The sequence below is a fragment of the Elgaria multicarinata genome, chromosome 3 (genome assembly GCF_023053635.1).
Source record: "Elgaria multicarinata webbii isolate HBS135686 ecotype San Diego chromosome 3, rElgMul1.1.pri, whole genome shotgun sequence".
Lineage (NCBI taxonomy): Eukaryota > Metazoa > Chordata > Lepidosauria > Squamata > Anguidae > Elgaria > Elgaria multicarinata.
Window position 1 is genome coordinate 158,107,549 of NC_086173.1, and position 18,156 is coordinate 158,125,704.

An 18,156-nucleotide genomic window follows, 5' to 3' on the forward strand; every position below is an offset into this window, starting at 1 on the left:
ATGCGTGGACCGGGCTTTACTCCATTTAGTTGAAGCTGGTGGCTGTGAGTTCAGTGGGCTGTGTGGATCCGCTCCAGGTTTCTATCAGAACTCTTTGGAGCTAACCAACGTGCTCTTGGATAGCGTCTTTATTATTTATTTATTTATTTATTTATTTATATAGCACCATCAATGTACATGGTGCTGTACAGAGTAAAACAGTAAATAGCAAGACCCTGCCGCATAGGCATACATTCTAATAAAATCATAGTAAAGCAATAAGGAGGGGAAGAGAATGCAAACAGGCACAGGGTAGGGTAAACAGGCACAGGGTAGGGTAAAACTAACAGTATAGAGTCCAAACAACATCAATCTATAGTACATTTGCTGATACTGATATTTATCGGTGTGAACACAAAGTAAGATTTATTCAATGACAGTCATGTCATCATCTTCGGGAACATCATCATAACAATTCAAACCCTGAATTTCCTGGTGAATTTCTTGTGACTCCATTTCTTTCAGAATCAGTGGACCAAATCTCTCATGTGTAGCAATAGCACTGTCCTTAAATGAGTACTTCTTGTCAAGGTAGCCTGCTCGTAGTGCATTTGCAATGCAACTGTCAGTGATTTTCTCCCATGAATTCTTCACCCAAGTCACAACCTCTTGCAGTTTAGGTTTCACAAAGTTTCCACGCTGATTTCTCTCCATTCTATTTTCAATGTAGTCATTAATTTCCATGCGCAAATTGTCCTTGAATGGCTTCTTTATTGCAATATCAAGAGTCTGGAGATAGGCCGTCATTCCTGCGGGAATCATTATTTGATCTATTTTTCTTTCGTGAAGAAATTTCTTCATGTCTTTAGCGCGGTGAGTGCTGGCTGCATCCCAGACTAGCAGACCTCTTTGGCTCCCTCGCATAACAAGCGGCAGCATTAAATCGACCCACTTCCTTATAACTGCTTGTGTGGCCCAGGCTTTTTCAGTTTCAAGAATAAAAATGCCTGAAACACATTCAATCTTTTCCTTCTTGCCCTTAGAAATGACTAAAGGTGGGATTTTAGTGCCATCCAGACGAATTGCCAAAATACAGGTAACACGTGCACTTTCGTAAGCAGTGGAGGGAATGTACACTGAGGAGGCACCCCGCTGTTCAATTGTTGTTTGAGATGATTGGCCCATAAACACTGCAGTTTCATCCATAGCAATCGTGTTGGAAAGACTGTATTTAGAGAAGTCAGCATCATCAATAAAGGACTTGAATGCAAGTGCTCGCTTAATAACTTGAGCATCTTCCAGCCTAAACAGTGTTGTGGATCTTCTTAAAGACAGTTCACTTCGCTGAAGGAAATTATCCAGCCAGTGTTGTGATGCTTTGAAGTCTTCGGGGGCTATGTCAAACTGTGATGCCATTGCAAGGGCAAATTCTTGAATCTGAGCCCTATTCACAACCAAAGCCTTTGCTCTCCTGTCAACAACCCATTCACAGATCAGGTCTTCCAGCTCGGAAAATAATGGTTGCCGACCTGATCCACACTTGCGCTTTTTAGCATTTCCCTTGTCCATTTGTTCAATGAGGTTACCGTACTCTGCTCGCCATTTTCGGACCAATCGGATACTCAACATCTTCTCTTTGCAGAAAGCAGTAAGATTTTGGCCCCAAGAGTCTTCCACGATTCCTTTCTTGTACTCCATGGAGTAGCTCTTTCTTTTTGCGCTCATGTCTAGGGGTAAAAATATACCAGCACTAAAAATATATATATACCAGCATTGTTTACCAGTATTTCTTGTACTTTAGACCCTTCAGCAGAAAAGCAGTCACCCCCTAAAGTGACACACTGGATCAGAGAGGGGGATTGAAATGGCACAGGGGCATCAGGGTGGGGGGAGAGGGACTCACTTAAAATGACACAGGGTGCATTTGAGGCGGGGAATCAAAATGGCACAGGTGGATCAGAAGCGGGGGGGGGGGGGAAATCAAAATGGCACAGGTGGATCAGAAGGGGGGATTACCATTTTAGTACCCCCTTCTGATCCTCCTGTGCCATTTTGATTCCCCCCCTCAAGTGCACTCTGTGTCATTTTAAGTGAGTCCCCCTACCCCCCACCCCTGTGCCAGTGGAAAATGGATTATTTAGTCTCTCCCCCCTCCCCCCTTCACCAGACATTCCCCCCCCTTCACCAGACATCCCCCCCCCCCACCTCAGTCACCCCTGTGTGTCTGTGCCGGCCAGATTCCACACAATGTGCCTGACTCCTGTCCCGCGCGACTCACTCACTGTCTAATTGTGAGTCAGCCAGACTCCGTCAGGGCAGAGCGAGCAGCAGGCGGCAGAAGGCGCCAGCTTGTCCTGGCGGCGGCGCGGGCGCTCTGATTTAAAGAGACCTCGCACTGCCGGAACAGCTCCGGCTGCGCTGCGGCCAATCAGTGAGCTGCGTGGCGGCGCCCGCCGCTACGGTCCAGAGGAGTCAGACGCTTTACGGTAGCTTCGGTTTACGGTAGCTTATATTCCGGGGTGGCCTTATTATCGGGGAGGCCTTATGTTCGGGGGAGGTCTTATTTTCGGGGGAGGTCTTACTTTCGGGGAAAGACAGTATGTATTTGGAATTCGAATGAGGACCATGCTTTCTGACAATCAATGCTTTGGAGCTGCTCTTTCTATTCACTCTTCTCAGTTCTTAAAATGACAAATCATCTCAGTGATTCTTTCCTGCCTTGACAGGACTTGAGCAAGAGAGCTCCTTACCTAAAGGCTCTACGTTCCCCCCGTCCTCCTGCAGGACTTGCCAGACTGTGGTCTGTTGGGCTGGCTGGGGCAAACTCCGGCTGACGATCTGCAAACACAGGCGACTTCCACGGACATCCGTCTCTTCCTGCAGGGAGGAGAACAGGCAGAAGGAAGGACACTATGGCAAAAACCCAAACAATTATTTTCACAAATATCAGTCCATGGATATACATTCCATGAAATGAATTAATGCTCCAGCTTGTCTGCGTCCTTCTTGAATTGTGGAGTCGAGTTCTGGGCTCCACAATTCAAGAAGGACGCAGACAAGCTGGAGCGTGTTCAGAGGAGGGCAACCAGGATGATCAGGGGTCTGGAAACAAAGCCCTATGAAGAGAGACTGAAAGAACTGGGCATGTTTAGCCTGGAGAAGAGAAGATTGAGGGGAGACATGACAGCACTCTTCAACTACTTAAAAGGTTGTCACACAGAGGAGGGCCAGGATCTCTTGTCCATCATCCCAGAGTGCAGGACACGGAATAACGGGCTCAAGTGACAGGAAGCCAGATTCCAGCTGGACGTCAGGAAAAAGCTCCTGACTGTTAGAGCAGTACGATAATGGAATCAGTTACCTTGGGAGGTGGTGGGCTCTCCCACATTTGAGGCCTTCAAGAGGCAGCTGGACAACCATGTCAGGGATGCTTTAGGGTGGATTCCTGCATTGAGCAGGGGGTTGGACTCCATGGCCTTGTAGGCCCCTTCCAACTCTGCTATTCTACGATTCTATGATTCTAGTGGAGTAAACTGCCCCATCCCACCTGAACATTTACATATAATTATTGTTTTAGAGATAAACCTGAGAAAAGAGGTGGCTGGTTGCAGCATTTCGTTTCTGCCGCTGGCCGCAACCCCATTGATACTTGGGAGATCAGGGCTCTGCAGGCCTTCTCCCAACTGCCTGGAAATGAAAACATCCCATCAGCGAAGTTCCTCAAATCACGTGGACATTCATTCCAGCTTCTGTGTTACCCCAAATCACCAGAATGTCACTGCGACGGCACCAACCTTATACAGAAGGCCTTGCCTAGCACACCCTTCTCAAGCCAAGTACTAACACTTGAACAACCTGAGGGTAGGGTAAAACACAACCTTTTCCTCACATGAGAGGGTAAAGGCTAGAATCTGGAAAGGTTCTGCTGTGTATGAAATAAACTGAAAGATATATATATATATATATATATATATATATATATATATATGGTGTAAAGCAGCAGTTTCTTTAGCCGAAACTCTCCCCACGGCCTGAGTTCGATCCCAGTGGAAGCTGGTTTCAGGCAGCTGGCTCGGGTTGACTCAGCCTTCCATCCTCCCGAGGTTGGTAAAATGAGTACCCAGCTAGCTGGGGGAAAGGGAATAATGGCCGGGGAAGGCAACGGCAAACCACCCCGCTATAAGGCCTGCCAAGAAAACATCAGCGAAAGCTGACGTCCCTCCAAGAGTCAGTAATGACTCAGTGCTTGCACAAGAGGTTCCTTTCCTTTCCTTTCCTTATGATAGTAACTGTAGAGCAGGTGATAAAGCCAAGCAGACACGTGGTTTGAGGTAACAAAACAAAATAAAATCTTTATTTTTGTTTAACACATCTTAGTTACTTTAAATGCAAGGTAACGTGCTTAATCTACTAGTTCTAATCCAAACAGTAATCTTATCTCCACACCACTGAACACTCTGATGACTAAACAAACCCAAACTCCTCAGCCAACCTATTTATACTCCTCCTCTCTCACAGCATCATCAGCCACACCCACTCAGTCAAACATTTCGTACTTACTAGACATACAAACTTCCCGACATACCTAAGGGACAGAAAGGTGGTATCGCCACAGTCACCTACCTCTTTCACACCAGTTTGGTCCATTTCTTGTTCTTCAGGAAAAAGTGAAGAATTTGAAAAGCTGGGGAATTGGATTCCACTGCCTGGGAAGGACAGAAGGAGGATTTTACTAAGGGAAGCAGCCCCTTCTTTCCTTCGTGCTTAGGATAGCCAGGATTATTATTTTCCTCATAATAAAACTGGCCATCCAAAGCATTGAAATACCAAGCGGTAGAAAATAGTTTTAAAAGCCCACCTAAAATTAAACATTGAAAGAGCCAATCTAATCTCCCTAAGGAGGAAGTTCCTTTAAGTGTTGCAGACATGAGGGGATTTTGGCACAGACACCCTGTAATTCAGCAGTAGGAAATGATCCTTGTGCTGAAATTCCCTTTTTCCTTGCAACTGCTGAAAGCTCAGGAGCCCTGCCTCCCTTTCAGCCTCCTCATCACCCAGAAGGAAATCTCTCTCGGTCTTCCTTGCTCAGCCTTCTTTACATCGGCTTCCTTTGCACAATGTCTGTGCATCTAAGCTGTTCTAGTGAACTCCCTTTTGATGTAGCAGCAGCTCAGCTCTCTATTGCAAAAATTAATGTTTTGCAATAATCTTGCTTAGGAGCTGGTCTTCCTTATTAATCTGATGAGTCTGAGCATCGTACAAACACCAATGTAGGATCACCCTTTTGCTCGGGTTCTTTGTAGATCTGTCCCTTCACAGGATCTGACGGTTCTTCAAACTCCTCCTTCAGCGGCCCCTGAAACAGGCAGGATGATTCTACTCAGAACAGAGGGCAAGAAACACTTTCTGCTCATCTGGATACAAATGGTTTATTTGTGTTTTAATTCATTGAATATAGTATTTGCTGCACCAAACACCCTGCGCTAAGGCAGGATATATCTATACTCAATAAAATATTAGTAATTTCAACAACAACAGGCATCATGTAAAAGTAGGTATTTTATGTGGCTATACACTATAAGGGGAGAACTTTCAACAATTGTATAACTTTTGAAAACAATGAAAAGGCTCTGATTTAAATTGGCGTTCAGTGTCCAAAGCTAAGCTTGTTCTTAGCCAGGTTTTATCAGTTCTACCCATATTTATCTTAGTAACTGCAGGTTATTTCAACAACTTTATCCACATAGTATTTCCTCTCTGAGGAAAATATTGATTCCTAACCTGCAAGGTAGCTGTCACTGCCTCTTTCTGGCTCATGAGGAAGTCCTCGGCCAGGGCCACAGCCTGGGAGCAGGTGTCCGGCCCTCCTGCTCGGATCCAGCCCTGGAGGTCCACTGGCAGGCTGGCCAGGAACTGCTCCAGGATCAGCAGCTCCAGGATCTGCTCCTTGCTGTGTCTCTCCGGCTTCAGCCACTGCCGGCAAAGCTCCTGGACTTGGCTGTGAATCCTTCGGGGGTCTCTGACCTCCTGGCAGCAGAATTGCCTGAAGTGCTGGCGCTGTGCCTCCATCCTCAGGGCTTCCCCTCGCAAGATGGCCGCCTTCACTTTCCCATAGTCCTCTTGATCTCTGGCTTCCAGGCTCCGAAAGGCCTCTTCTGCTTCCCCGCTCAGTGCTGGCAGGAGCCGGGCTGCCCACTCTCCTCTCGGCCACCGGCAGGCCTTGGCCACTTGCTCAAAGGAGGCCAGGAAGGCCTTGGCGTCCTCCCATGGCACCATCTCTGACATCGCTGGGCTTCCCCACGTTGTGTGAAGGGGCTGCAGTGTCCTCAGGAACTCCTGCCACTGGGCTTCCCAGCGCTCTTGCACCCCCCTGGATGGTTCCCCTTTGTCCTCTTGCGATGTGTCCCATCCTGGTCGCTCTGTCTCAAATTCCAGCTGAACTGCCCTGGAGGCTTTTCCTGCTCTGACTGGTCCTTCTTCTAGTTCTGGGCCTGCAGGTTTTCTCCCCTTCATCATTTTCTCTCCTAGCTCTGTCCTCTCAAATCTAGAGTTAAGAGTATTTCCAAATTAGACAGTTTTAGTTGAATATCATAGATATAACCAATAATTAAGAGTTTAAAAAACTAACTTTGAAATACAGGGAAAATTCCTATCCATTGTTTATAAAGTATTTAAAAATAAAATAAAGGATGACACCGAACAAGAACAAATGAAAGAGTTCATAATGAAAAGAATATTTGGAACTGAAGTCACACATTCACTCCAAACAAGATGCTGTTTTAAGAACCTAACGTGAAGGTAATTATTCAAGCAATAACACACATAAGGTTTTTTTCTGAGTTTCTCATGTATCGGTCAAAGTGAGATAGACAGACAGACAAATTTACTATTACCAATTGTGGGAAATATTCTGTGGATAAAAGTTTCTGGACAAACAATCAAATTTGTAATAGAAGAGTTGGCAAGACATGACATTCCATTTGAACTAGTTCAGAGTGCTTTGAATATTTTATCAATCTTTCAAGAATTCTGCCAATTAGGATGGAATTTTGAAGAACCATTTTGCAGATGGAGGACTGACACTCAAAGGTTACTGAAGGGCATCTAATCATCAACTTGGTTTCTGCCAAATGTCTATGCTGGTGGGGGTGATGGGAGTTGTAGTCCAACGCAGTTTACAAAACTAATTAAAATATAGTGAGAATGGGTGAGCTACATAGAGCAATGTTTGTAGTTGATGTCAGGCAGCTTCCTGTTTGTGTGTCAAGAGACCCCTCCTTCTCATTTTTATATTAAATGTGACCTGGCATTATGTCTTCACCTGCACCCTGAAAGGTAGAACAGGCTGCAAGCCCCATTTTGTGCAAAAGCAGTGCCTCAACTATCCCTGTCTTTTAAAAATCCCTTTCACGTGCCCTCAGGAGAAGTCAGACTCATGACTACTGTACAATATAGGCAGAAGAAATGGATCCCTTTCCAGAACTTTCTTTAATCTCTTTAACAACCTATTGAGCAGGTTTGCCAAGCAGCCCGGCGCACGGAGAGGCCGGAATCCCGGCGAAGCCAAAGAACCCAATGAAACCCTACCTATTTCTTAACTAAGACTAAAGAAGTTGCTCTAAAATATAAAAATGAAACCTCAAACTAGCTGGCGATAACTTGCTGACTAGAGCCTGAAGAGTTACTCACCTGCGCAGCTTACACCGGGGTGTCCCCTTGGGCCTCCTGGCAAAGAGTCCAGTTTGGGCTTGGCAGAGTTTGAGCCCCGATTCTTTGCTCACCAGCAGAAACACAAAAGTCCTTCCAGGTTTCCCAGGGAGGGCAATTCAAACTGCCCAATCAAGATCCTTGGGGGACGGGATCCTCCCAAGTAAGCTCTACTTCACTTCTTTCGCATAATCTGATTTATAGGGGAGGGAAAGCGAAACTGGTGAGTCAGCCTGGAAGGCATAGAGATGTAAATGTGGGCGCTTTGGCTGACATTGTTCTTTGTCCAAGCATATTTCTGGAAAGATGGGGAAAGACTAGACTTTAGGTACCAGAAGAGGCTGGTGATTCCGATGTCAGTGGGGCGGGGAATCCGCTCCGGGTTTCACTCGGAACCAACCAGAGCTCTAAAGAAGCTGTCCAAGAGCACTTTGTATAGCTCATTTCGAGTTCTGATGGAAACCTGGAGAATGTGTGATGGTTTAAAATGTGTCTTGACATGGGGTCGCACTCCCTCTGTGCGCCCGGGGAACCCTAAAAAGGCAGGGGCTGCAATCACACACAGAGTTGTATTTACATTTAACTGCTAATTAGTTTAGATCAGTGGTGCCCAAACTTTTTCAGGTCACCGCCCCCTTGGTTCCACAAACTCATGCCCAGCGCCCCCTACCCTACACTATAAATATCATTATTCAGCTAATAGCGGTTTTCAACGACCCACTAAGGAAGATAATAACAATAAAATTCAAAACAGTAACAATTAATTGAATATTTATTCAAAATCCAAAGCACCCACCGCAGGCTTGCCGAGGGAGGGAGGGAAAAGAGAGCAAACGCCTCTGTTTTGCAGCCAGCGTGGCGGGGCACACCAAGCAGGGTATGTCTCTTCATTATTTATTTATTATTTATTAATTAATTACATTTCTATACCGCCCAATAGCCGGAGCTCATTAGCATTTTGGTGCTTTTGAAACATTTCAATTCACCGTTAAAAGGACTCTTCTTAAACGGTATTAATACATGTGTGGATTCTTTCCATATATGGCTTGGGACCAAACTACTTTCTCTCATAAAAATGCCGCCCTCTTGCCTCTTAACGCCCCCCTATGCAATCCCACCGCCCACTTTCGGAACCACTGGTTTAGATGCTACCACGTCTAAATATACCTGCTTTTCACACTGCCATTTGAGACATTCTTTGTCTGTAGGACTTTCTCCATACAGCTGTATTACACTCAGTAAAACAGAGGTGCCTCATGACCAAAGTGGGTTTTTATCGTTGACAATTTGGGGGGTTCTTGTCCGGGATGAGCACACCTTGAGAGGAGAAGAGGTTTGGGGACTGCCTTTGTCTAAAACCTATGTGTTCACAGCCAAGGTAAGAAGCTTTTTGAAATCTCTAACTGCGGGGCTCTGACTTTGCCATTCCGCCTCTCTTTTCCGCTCTAGGGAAGCCGCATCTCCTTTTTACTACAACTTCAACAGCAGTAAAATCTTAATTTTGTGTTATTTTCTGGGTAACGCTTTCTCCTTGTTTGGAGAGTGATGTTGGCCTGGAATTGGGCTGAGGACCAGGATCAAGTCTGGGTCCAACAGTCATGCCGAACCCACTGTGAGGGGCAACCCGGTGGTGCTTCGAAAGCAAGGGGCTGGTCTCTCTACGAATAATCCTGTGTACTTTTTAGTTTGTGAGGCAGAGTGAGTCTATCCATTTTTCTATTCCCTCCCAAGCATTCCCTCCCAAACTGAGCCAGCCTTTGCACCTTCTCCAACATAGGGGTGTGAAAGAAGTTTGGACCCGTCCTTCAATAAGCCGTTCCGTGTGAAAGTCCAGTGTGATCATGAGGTACAGGGGCATCAGGCTCCAAGGCCTTTGCCCCCCCCCCCAAAGAGACCCCAGAGCATTTTATATATGTCCATTATGGGCAAAAAACTTTCAAGGTTTTAAAGGAATGGAATTGGTATACCAGAGATGACCCCTGTAAGCAGTTTCCCTCGGACTTGGACAAAGTGGTCCATTTGAGGGGAGCCCTAAAAAGTAGAGGTAGTAACGTTAATTAGGGGTAGTGTGATGCATTTTTTTCTTGATTTGAGGAATCCTGAAAGAGGTAAGATCATCCTCAGGGGCCCTTCTTTGTGAGACCCTGCAAAAAGGAGGCAGGTGCCTCATGACCAAAGTGGGTTTTTATCGTTGACAATTTGGGGGGTTCTTGTCCGGGATGAGCACACCTTGAGAGGAGAAGAGGTTTGGGGACTGCCTTTGTCTAAAAACCTACGTGTTCACAGCCAAGGTAAGAAGTGGTGGACAGAGACCAGCGGACTGATGTGAGACGAAGGAAGGCCAGAGAGAAGGTTGCAGTGCTTTCTTCTTGTTTGGAGAGTGAGGTTGCCCTGGAATTGAGCTGAGGACCAGGATCAAGTCTGGGTCCTGAAGCAGTGCGGAACCGCGAGGGGCAACCCGGTGGTGCTTCCAAAGCAAGGGGCTGGTCTCTCTACGAATAATCCTGTGTACTTTTTTAGTTTGTGAGTCTGTCCATTTTTCTATTCCCTCCCAAACAAGAGCTGTTCTGACTGAGCCACGCTTTGCACCTTTCTCCAACACAGAAACCGTGCCGTGGGTATGCGTGTGTCTGTGTGTGAAAGACGTTTGGACCCCTCCTTCAATAAGCCGTTCCGTGTGAAAGTCCAGTGTGATCGTAAGGTATGGAGGCATCAGTCTCCAAGCAGTGCCTTTGACCCCCAAAGGGACCCCAGCACATTTTATGTATGTCCACCACGGGCAGAAAACTTGCAAGTTTTTAAAGGAATGGAACTGGTATAGCAGAGATGACCCCTCTAAGCAGTTTCCCTTGGGAGGAACTTTTGACTTGGACAAAACGGCCCGTTTGAGGGGAGCCCTAGAAAGCAGAGGTAGTAAAGTTAATTAGGGGGAGTGGGATGCATTTTTTTTCTTGATTTGAGGAATCCTGAAAGAGGTAAGATCATCCTCAGGGGCCCTTCTTTGTGAGACCCTGCAAAAAGGAGGCAGGTGGCAACGAAGAGAAGGGCCTTCTCTGCTGTGGCACCCCAGCTGTGGAATGAGCTCCCTGAAGAGGTTCACCTGGCATCTACACTATACTCTTTTGGATGCCAGGGGAAGACCTTTCTAGTTTCTCAGCATTTTAACAGTTTTATCAAATTAATTTTAGCTTTGCTGTTTCAAATTTCCAGGATATTATTCGCAGTGGATGATGAGACCTTGGGGCAAATATGGGTTCACTGCCTTAGCAGGTCATTATTTTGTCCGTGGAAATTAAGCTAGGGTGACCCTATGAAAACGAGGACAGGGCTCCTGTATCTTTAACAGTTGTATTGAAAAGGAAATTTCAGCAGGTGTGATTTGTATATATGGGGAACCTGGTGAAATTCCCTCTTCATCACAACTGTTAAAGCTGCAGGTGCCCTGCCCTCTTTTAAATCTGGGCACTCTAGTATAGCTCCTGCAGCTTTAACTGCTGAACATTGCAATGAAGAATCTAGTACCTAAAATTATTTTCTCCCACCTTCCCTCCCACTGTGTGAACAGAATGCTGGACTAGATGGACCTTGGACTGATACAGTATGACTGTCCTTATGTTTTTAGTACAACAGGAAAAGCAGCACTTTGTCACAAAACCCACTTTTTTCGTATCCATTCCACTGTGGACAATTTCCAGGATAGTCCTCTACTGTAGATATTTCCTTCTATTCTTTCAGATGCTCTACTCTAAAATAGCTAGCAGGGTGATCAATACTAAAATAGCTAGCAGGGTTCAAAGTGTTCAAACACAAAACCAAAATCCCTCACGCATTGGAGACATCCTTATGTACTGTTATCTAGTAGTTGTGAATTAGTGGTTTTACATTATGTTGGACAATGGCAGCTGGTGGGGCGGAACCAAGGGGTCGCCATAGGTGGAAAAAACTGCATCATGTTAATGCTGAATATATCTTCCAATCAACCACATGGTGGCAATGACAGTGTTACTCATAGGAGGTAGTGTTGAGACCAGAAATTTCATGGTTGAAGACCTCCCCCTAAGTTCCCCACAAGGTATAATCACATGGACACATTCATTTCCTTTCACACTCTTTTTGTGAGACAGATTACTTTAAAAAAATAATTTGGATTTGTAAATCCTTCCTGCGTTAGGATGGAAAAACGTAATTTTCTGTTACACTTATCCCCATAGTAATTGGAGGAGTGGGAAACACACATTTGGCATCATTATAGATGGGGAGAATGGAAGCTGAAAGAGTTGCTTATGAGGACACTCTCACACAAACAATTCATTTGTAATTTTTCTCTCTTTAGAAAATCCAATATTCAATAAATTTATCCCCGTTAGAAGCTTCTTTTACCCAATTTAATTCCTATGTGTATTTATTAATGCTGAGGCTGCTTATGATGATGCTTTCACATAGTCAATTCATTTGCAAGTATTCCCTCTTCTTCGTTTACTTTAATATCCAGTCAATTCCTCAACTCAAGCATTTCCCACACTGAGAACATTGGTATGGTGTCTCTCTGCTAATTATTTCTTGATGCGTCTTCAAGTGTTGCTCCTGACTGAAACATTTCCCAAACAGATAACACGTGTAAGATTTCTTTCAAGAATGAATTGTCTGATGGGTCCTCAGATTGTTATTCCACCTGAAGCTTTCTCCACACTCAAGGCATTTGAATGGTTTCTCCCCAGAATGAATTCTCTGATGTCCCTTCAACTTGTCTTTCTCCCTAAAGCACTTCCCACACTGAGAGCACTTGAATGGTTTCTCTCCAGAGTGAATTCTCTGATGTGGTTTCAGATTTTCAGGCCACCTGAAACTTTTTCCACACTCAAGGCATTTGAATGGTCTCTCTCCAGAATGAATTCTTTGATGTTTCTTCAACATGTCCCCCTTACTGAAGCACCTCCCACACTGAGAACATTTGTATGGTTTCTCCCCAGTATGAGTTCTCTGATGGACCTTCAAAATGCCTGCCTGATTGAAGCTTTTCCCACACTCATGACATTTGTACGGTTTCTCTCCAGAATGAATTCTCTGATGTCTTTTCAATGAGTCTCCCTTAGTGAAGCACTTCCCACACTGAGAACATTTGTATGGTTTCTCTCCAGAATGAATTCTCTGATGTCTCTGCAATTTGGATCTCTCCCTAAAGCACCACCCACACTGAGAACATTTGTATGGTTTCTCTCCAGAATGAATTCTCTGGTGTTTTCTCAAACTGCCTCTATCATTGAAGTACTTCCCACACTGAGAACATTCGTATGGTTTCAATCTAGTATCAATTTTCTCATGTCTAGCGAAGATTTCCCCAGATTCAGGACCTTCACGTACCCTCTCTGCAGTATGAAGCTGCTCATGATTCATCAATTCTTCTCTCTGGTGGAAGCATTTGCTACAATGAGAACATTCATATGGTCTCCCCCCACTTTGAATTTCTTGATTATGCTTTAGTGACTTTGTATAAATAAAGTTCTGTACACACTCAGTAGAAGTTTGAGATTTCTCTTCTGGGTGGTTAATCGGAAGTCGATTCAAATTACCCTCGTTGCCATTCTCAGAAAATTCAGATTTACACCCTCCTTTAATTGTTCGTTGATGCTGATCAAAGCTTGGATTTTGGTGGAGATTTTCATCGGTCATGGGGCATTCGTCCTGATCCTCCCTGGCATCTGTCATAACAGGTTCTAACTTGTAGTGATACCTTCTACCATACTTGGAGAACATGGGCATGTTGTCCCTTGTGCGTCCTTTGGAAGGGGGGCTAATTACAGCTGTAAGATCTTCCATGACTTTATGACATTCATTGTCTCTTTCCTCTGCCTCCGTCTCCTGTCCGTTTTTGGACTTGCATCCTTCTTCCTGCTTCTCAGCTGTCTCCGGCACATTCGCTTGGCCCATCTGTGATGCTTTCCCAGACATATCCTGTGGCTCGTTTCCTCCATACTGACAGTCCTCCTTCTTGACCTTGCTTCCCTTCCTGTCGCCTGTGGAAATGGAAAAAGAAATGGTGCTCATTCTCTGCTGAACTCTTTTCAACACAACCACAGCCTCCATTTGCCTGACTGGTCCTTCTAAGGCATCTCTCTCTCTGCTGCATTCAGGTTTCTTTCTATTTCTGTAATCCTTTCAACCCCCTCCTTTATGCTTAAATTATAAGGTAACTGAAGCATAAGATCAGGCAAATATTAGATGAATTAATTTAAAATATTAATTACAAATAAAGACTGGTGACTATGTTCTCGGTGAAGGGAGCCAGGACCAATAAAGTATTGTGAGGCCTGTGAGAAATATAGAGAAAACTGTACCCAATCATGCCCCTCTGCCATAATGCTAATTCTAGCGGAAGAGAAACCAGTGGCAGATGGAATTTCCCTTCATAAAATCATACAATAGTAGAGTTGGAAGGGGCTATAAGGCCATCAAGTCCAGGAAAGGAAAGGAAAGGAACCTCTCATGCAAGCACTGAGTCATTACTGACTCTTGGAGGGACGCCAGCTGTCGTTGACGTTTTCTTGGCAGGCCTTATAGTGGGTGGTTTGCCATTGCCTTCCCCGGCCGTTATTACCTTTCCCCCAGCTAACTGGGTACTCATTTTACTGACCTTGGGAGGATGGAAGGCTGAGTCAACCCAAGCCGTCTGCCTGAAACCAGCTTCCACTGGGTTCGAACTCAGGCCGTGGGGAGAGTTTCAGTTGCAGAAACTGCTTCAAGCATCCCTGACAGATGGTTGTCCGGCTTCCTCTTGAAGGCCTCTAGTGTGGGAGAGCCCACAACCTCCCTAGGTAACTGGTTCCATTGTCCTACTGCCCTAACAGTCAGGAAGTTTTTCTTGATGTCCAGCTGGAATCTGGCTTCCTGTAAGTTGAGCCTGTTATTTTGTGTCCTGCACTCTGGGATGATCGAGAAGAGATCCTGGCCCTCCTCTGTGTGACAACCTTTTAAGTATTTGAAGAGTGATCTCATGTCTCCCCTCAATCTTCTCTTCTCCAGGCTAAACATGCCCAGTTCTTTCAGGCTCTCTTCATAGGGCTTTGTTTCCAGACCCCTGATCATCCTGGCTGCCCTCCTCTGAACACGCTCCAGCTTGTCTGCGTCCTTCTTGAATTGTGGAGTTCAGAACTGGACGCAAGACTCTAGATGAGGCCTAACCAGGGCCGAATAGAGAGGCACAGCACCCACATCTGCTCTACACTGTTGTGAGAACCCAAATGCCAATTCCCAGACTTACGTGGGAGCTGCCTCTGATAAAACCTGGGTTAGGTTTTGTGTTTCCCCCCCAGATAAATGTGTATTTGGATTCCGATGAGTGGGTTGGAGGGAAAGGCACCACAGTATGTGCGAAAGGAGGGAGAGACTGGCTCCGGTGCCGGTGGAAAGTTTTTTATTATTTGTTGATCTTGTTAAAATGTTTACAACAAAAAATCATGACTAGAGCGTCGCCATCATAAGGCGTAAGTCCTATCAGGATTACTGAAAAAAGAAAGCACAGAAAGACTAGCGCCAGCTATAAAGTTGTCAGCAATCAGCTGCATCTCACTGCGACCTTGCAGCTTGGAGAGGTAACTCCCTTGTATCGAAGAGAGAGATTAGAGAGAAACCGCCTGTTCGGCTTTGCAACAGAGTACTTTGCTTACTAAAACAGGCCAGTCTAGGACACGATAACTAGATACATAAATTGCTCACAATGAATTAACGTCTAGAAATTTAAAAAGCGCACGGTTCTGTCTATGGAGTAGAGCATAATGCTAGAAATGACTTCTTCTTCTGGTGTATGTTATACAAACGGCAGGGCCGGCACCAGACTATTTTGCGCCCTAGACAGGCGCGCCGTACTGAAGCCTCCGCCCTGCCCCCGTGCCCGCTCCTGGCTTCAAAGCCAGGAGTGACTTCCGGGCGTGCTGTTCTGAAGCCACTCCCCAACCCCAGCGTCCTGACTTTGAAGCCAGGACGCTGGGGTTGGGGGGCAGCCGGGGCGGCCAGCTTTGGAACAGCGCTCCCGGAAGTCGCTCTAGGAGAGCAGCTTCCGGGCGCGCTGCTCGGCGCCCTCCTTTGCTTGGTGCTCTAGGCCGCTGCCTGAGCTGCCTCTATGGCAGCGTCGGCCCTGACAAAAGGGATTCTAAATAAGTCCAATCACAAGAGAACGCTGTTTTAAGGTGGGTGGGTGGTAGAATTAGCATTATGGCGATGAAAAGCTGGGAGGGGTGTGCTAGTTGTAATAAGCCTTTCTAATGAGAAAGGATTTTTAAAAAAATCTCTTTTAAAATGGAGTGGTCTCAAAGAAAATTCAGTCTGTTTAGTAAGATGTAGCAAGAGTTTGAACAGCAGGATTTGTCTCGGTATCAGTTTCTTTAGTGCATTGGATGTTTTCCTACAGGACCTTATGTTAACAATCTATAATGATGAATATCATAACGCCCTAACTACTCTCACCCAATGTTATTGTTTCTGATGTATTTAGCTATGTATATTCATTAATGAAATAACAATACATATTTATATTTTCTGTTAACTATAGCCCCTGAAGAAGGATTTCTAATATCCGAAATGTTGGGCCATCTGTTTTTGTTTTTTTAAAACTTTTTTAACAAGATCAAGAAGTAATAAAAATCTTTCCACCGGCACCAGAGCCATTCTCTCCCTCCTTTGGCACAGAATCTGAACGAGGACCACGCTTTCTGACTATCAACACTTTGGAACTGCTCTTTCTATCCACTCTTTTCAGTTCTGAAAATGACAAATCGCCTCAGTGATTCTTTCCTGCCTTGATGGGACTTGAGCAAAAGAGCTCCTTACCTGAAGGCTCTACGTTCCCCCTGTCCTCCTGCAGGACTTGCCAGACTGTGGTCTGTTGGGCTGGCCGGGGCAAACTCCGGCTGATGACCTGCAAACACAGGCGACTTCCACGGACATCCATCCCTTCCTGCAGGGAGGAAAACAGGCAGAGGAAGGACACTATGGCAAAACCCCAAACAATTAATTCCACAAATATAAGTCCATATACACACATTCCGTGAAATGAATTAATGGAGTACACTGCCCCATCCCACCCAAACATTTAGAATTATTATTTTAGAGATAAACTTGAGAAAAGAGGTGGCTGGTTGCAAGATTTTATTTCTGCCTCTGCCCGCAACCCAATTGATACTTGGGAGATGAGGGCTCTGCAGGCCTTCTCCCAGCTGCCTGAAAATGAGAACATCACATCGGCATAGTTCCTCAAACAACGTGGACATCCATTTCAGCATCCGTGTGACCTTGAATCACCAGAATGTCACCTACCTCTTTCACACCAGTTTGGTCCATTTCTTGTTCTTCAGGAAGAAGTGAAGAATTTGAAAAGCTGGGGAATTGGCTTCCATTGCCTGGGAAAGACAGGAGGAGGATTTTACTAAGGGAAGCAGCCCCTTCTTTCCTTCGTGCTTAGGATAGCCAGGATTATTATTTGACTTATGATAAAATGGGCCATCCAAAGCAATGAAATGCAAAATGGTAGAAAACCAGTTTTAAAAGCCCAACTAAAATTAAACATTGAAACAGCCAATGTAATCCCCCTAAGGAGGAAGTTCCTTTAAGCGTTGCACAAGTGAGGGGATTTTGGCACAGACAGCCTGTAGTTCAGCAGTAGGAAATGATGCTTGTGCTGAAATTCCCTTTTCCTTGCAACTGCTGAAGGCTCAGGAGTCCTGCCTCCCATTTTGCCTCATCATCATACAGAAGGAAATCTCTCTCGGTCTTCCTTGCTCAGCCTTCTTTACATCTGCTTCCTTTGCACAATGTATATGCAGCTAAGTTGTTCTAGTAAACTCCCTTTTGATGTAGCAGCTCAGCTCTCACACAATGTTTTGCAATAATAGGCTGACCATATGAAAAGGAGGACAGGGCTCCCGTATCTTTAACAGAAAAGGGAATTTCTGCAGGTGTCATTTGTATATATGGAGAACCTGGTGAAATTCCCTCTTCATCACAATAGTTAAAGCTGCAGGTGCCCTGCCCTGCAGCTTTAACTGTTGTGATGAAGAGGGAATTTCACCAGGTGCTGCAGGAATACAAATAACACTTGCTCAAATTCCCTTTTCTATGCATCTGTTAAAGATACAGGAGCCCTGTCCTCCTTTTCATATGGTCACCCTAGCAATAATCTCTCTTAGGAGCTGGTCCTCATTTTTAATCTGATCAGTCTAAGCATCGCACAAAGACCAATGTAGCATCACCGTTTTGCTCGGGTTTTTTGTAGATCTCTCCCTTCACAGGATCTGACGGTTCTTCAAACTCCTCCTTCAGCGGCCCCTGAAACAGGCAGGATGATTCTACTCAGAACAGAGGGCAAGAAACACTTTCTGCCCATCTGGATAAAAATGGTTTATCTGTGTTTTAATTCATTGAATATAGTATTTACTGCTTCAAAACACCCTGCGCTAAGGCAGGATATATCTAAACTCA

General features: G+C 45.2%; 3 protein-coding genes across 3 annotated transcripts in view; all 3 read right to left on the reverse strand.

Moving 5' to 3' along the window:
- Positions 1-18,156, reverse strand: part of LOC134395624 (zinc finger protein 397-like) — a 284,784-nt gene that overhangs the window by 156,132 nt on the left and 110,496 nt on the right. The window lies entirely within an intron of this gene.
- Positions 2,276-6,495, reverse strand: LOC134396966 (zinc finger protein 483-like). The gene is made up of 4 exons (XM_063123580.1): positions 5,761-6,495; positions 5,240-5,335; positions 2,730-2,856; positions 2,276-2,397 (listed from the first exon to the last, which is right to left on the reverse strand). Exons 1-4 carry the CDS (start codon positions 6,493-6,495, stop codon positions 2,276-2,278), a joined length of 1,080 nt encoding a protein of 359 aa, XP_062979650.1.
- LOC134396967 (zinc finger and SCAN domain-containing protein 16-like) overlaps positions 10,674-18,156 on the reverse strand; it is a 45,720-nt gene continuing 38,237 nt past the window's right edge. The window contains exons 4-5 of the mRNA XM_063123581.1: positions 13,486-13,700; positions 10,674-10,697 (exon numbers count right to left, since the gene is read on the reverse strand). Coding sequence (XP_062979651.1) covers positions 10,674-10,697; positions 13,486-13,700 — 239 coding nt within the window. The remainder of the gene's footprint in view (positions 10,698-13,485; positions 13,701-18,156) is intronic.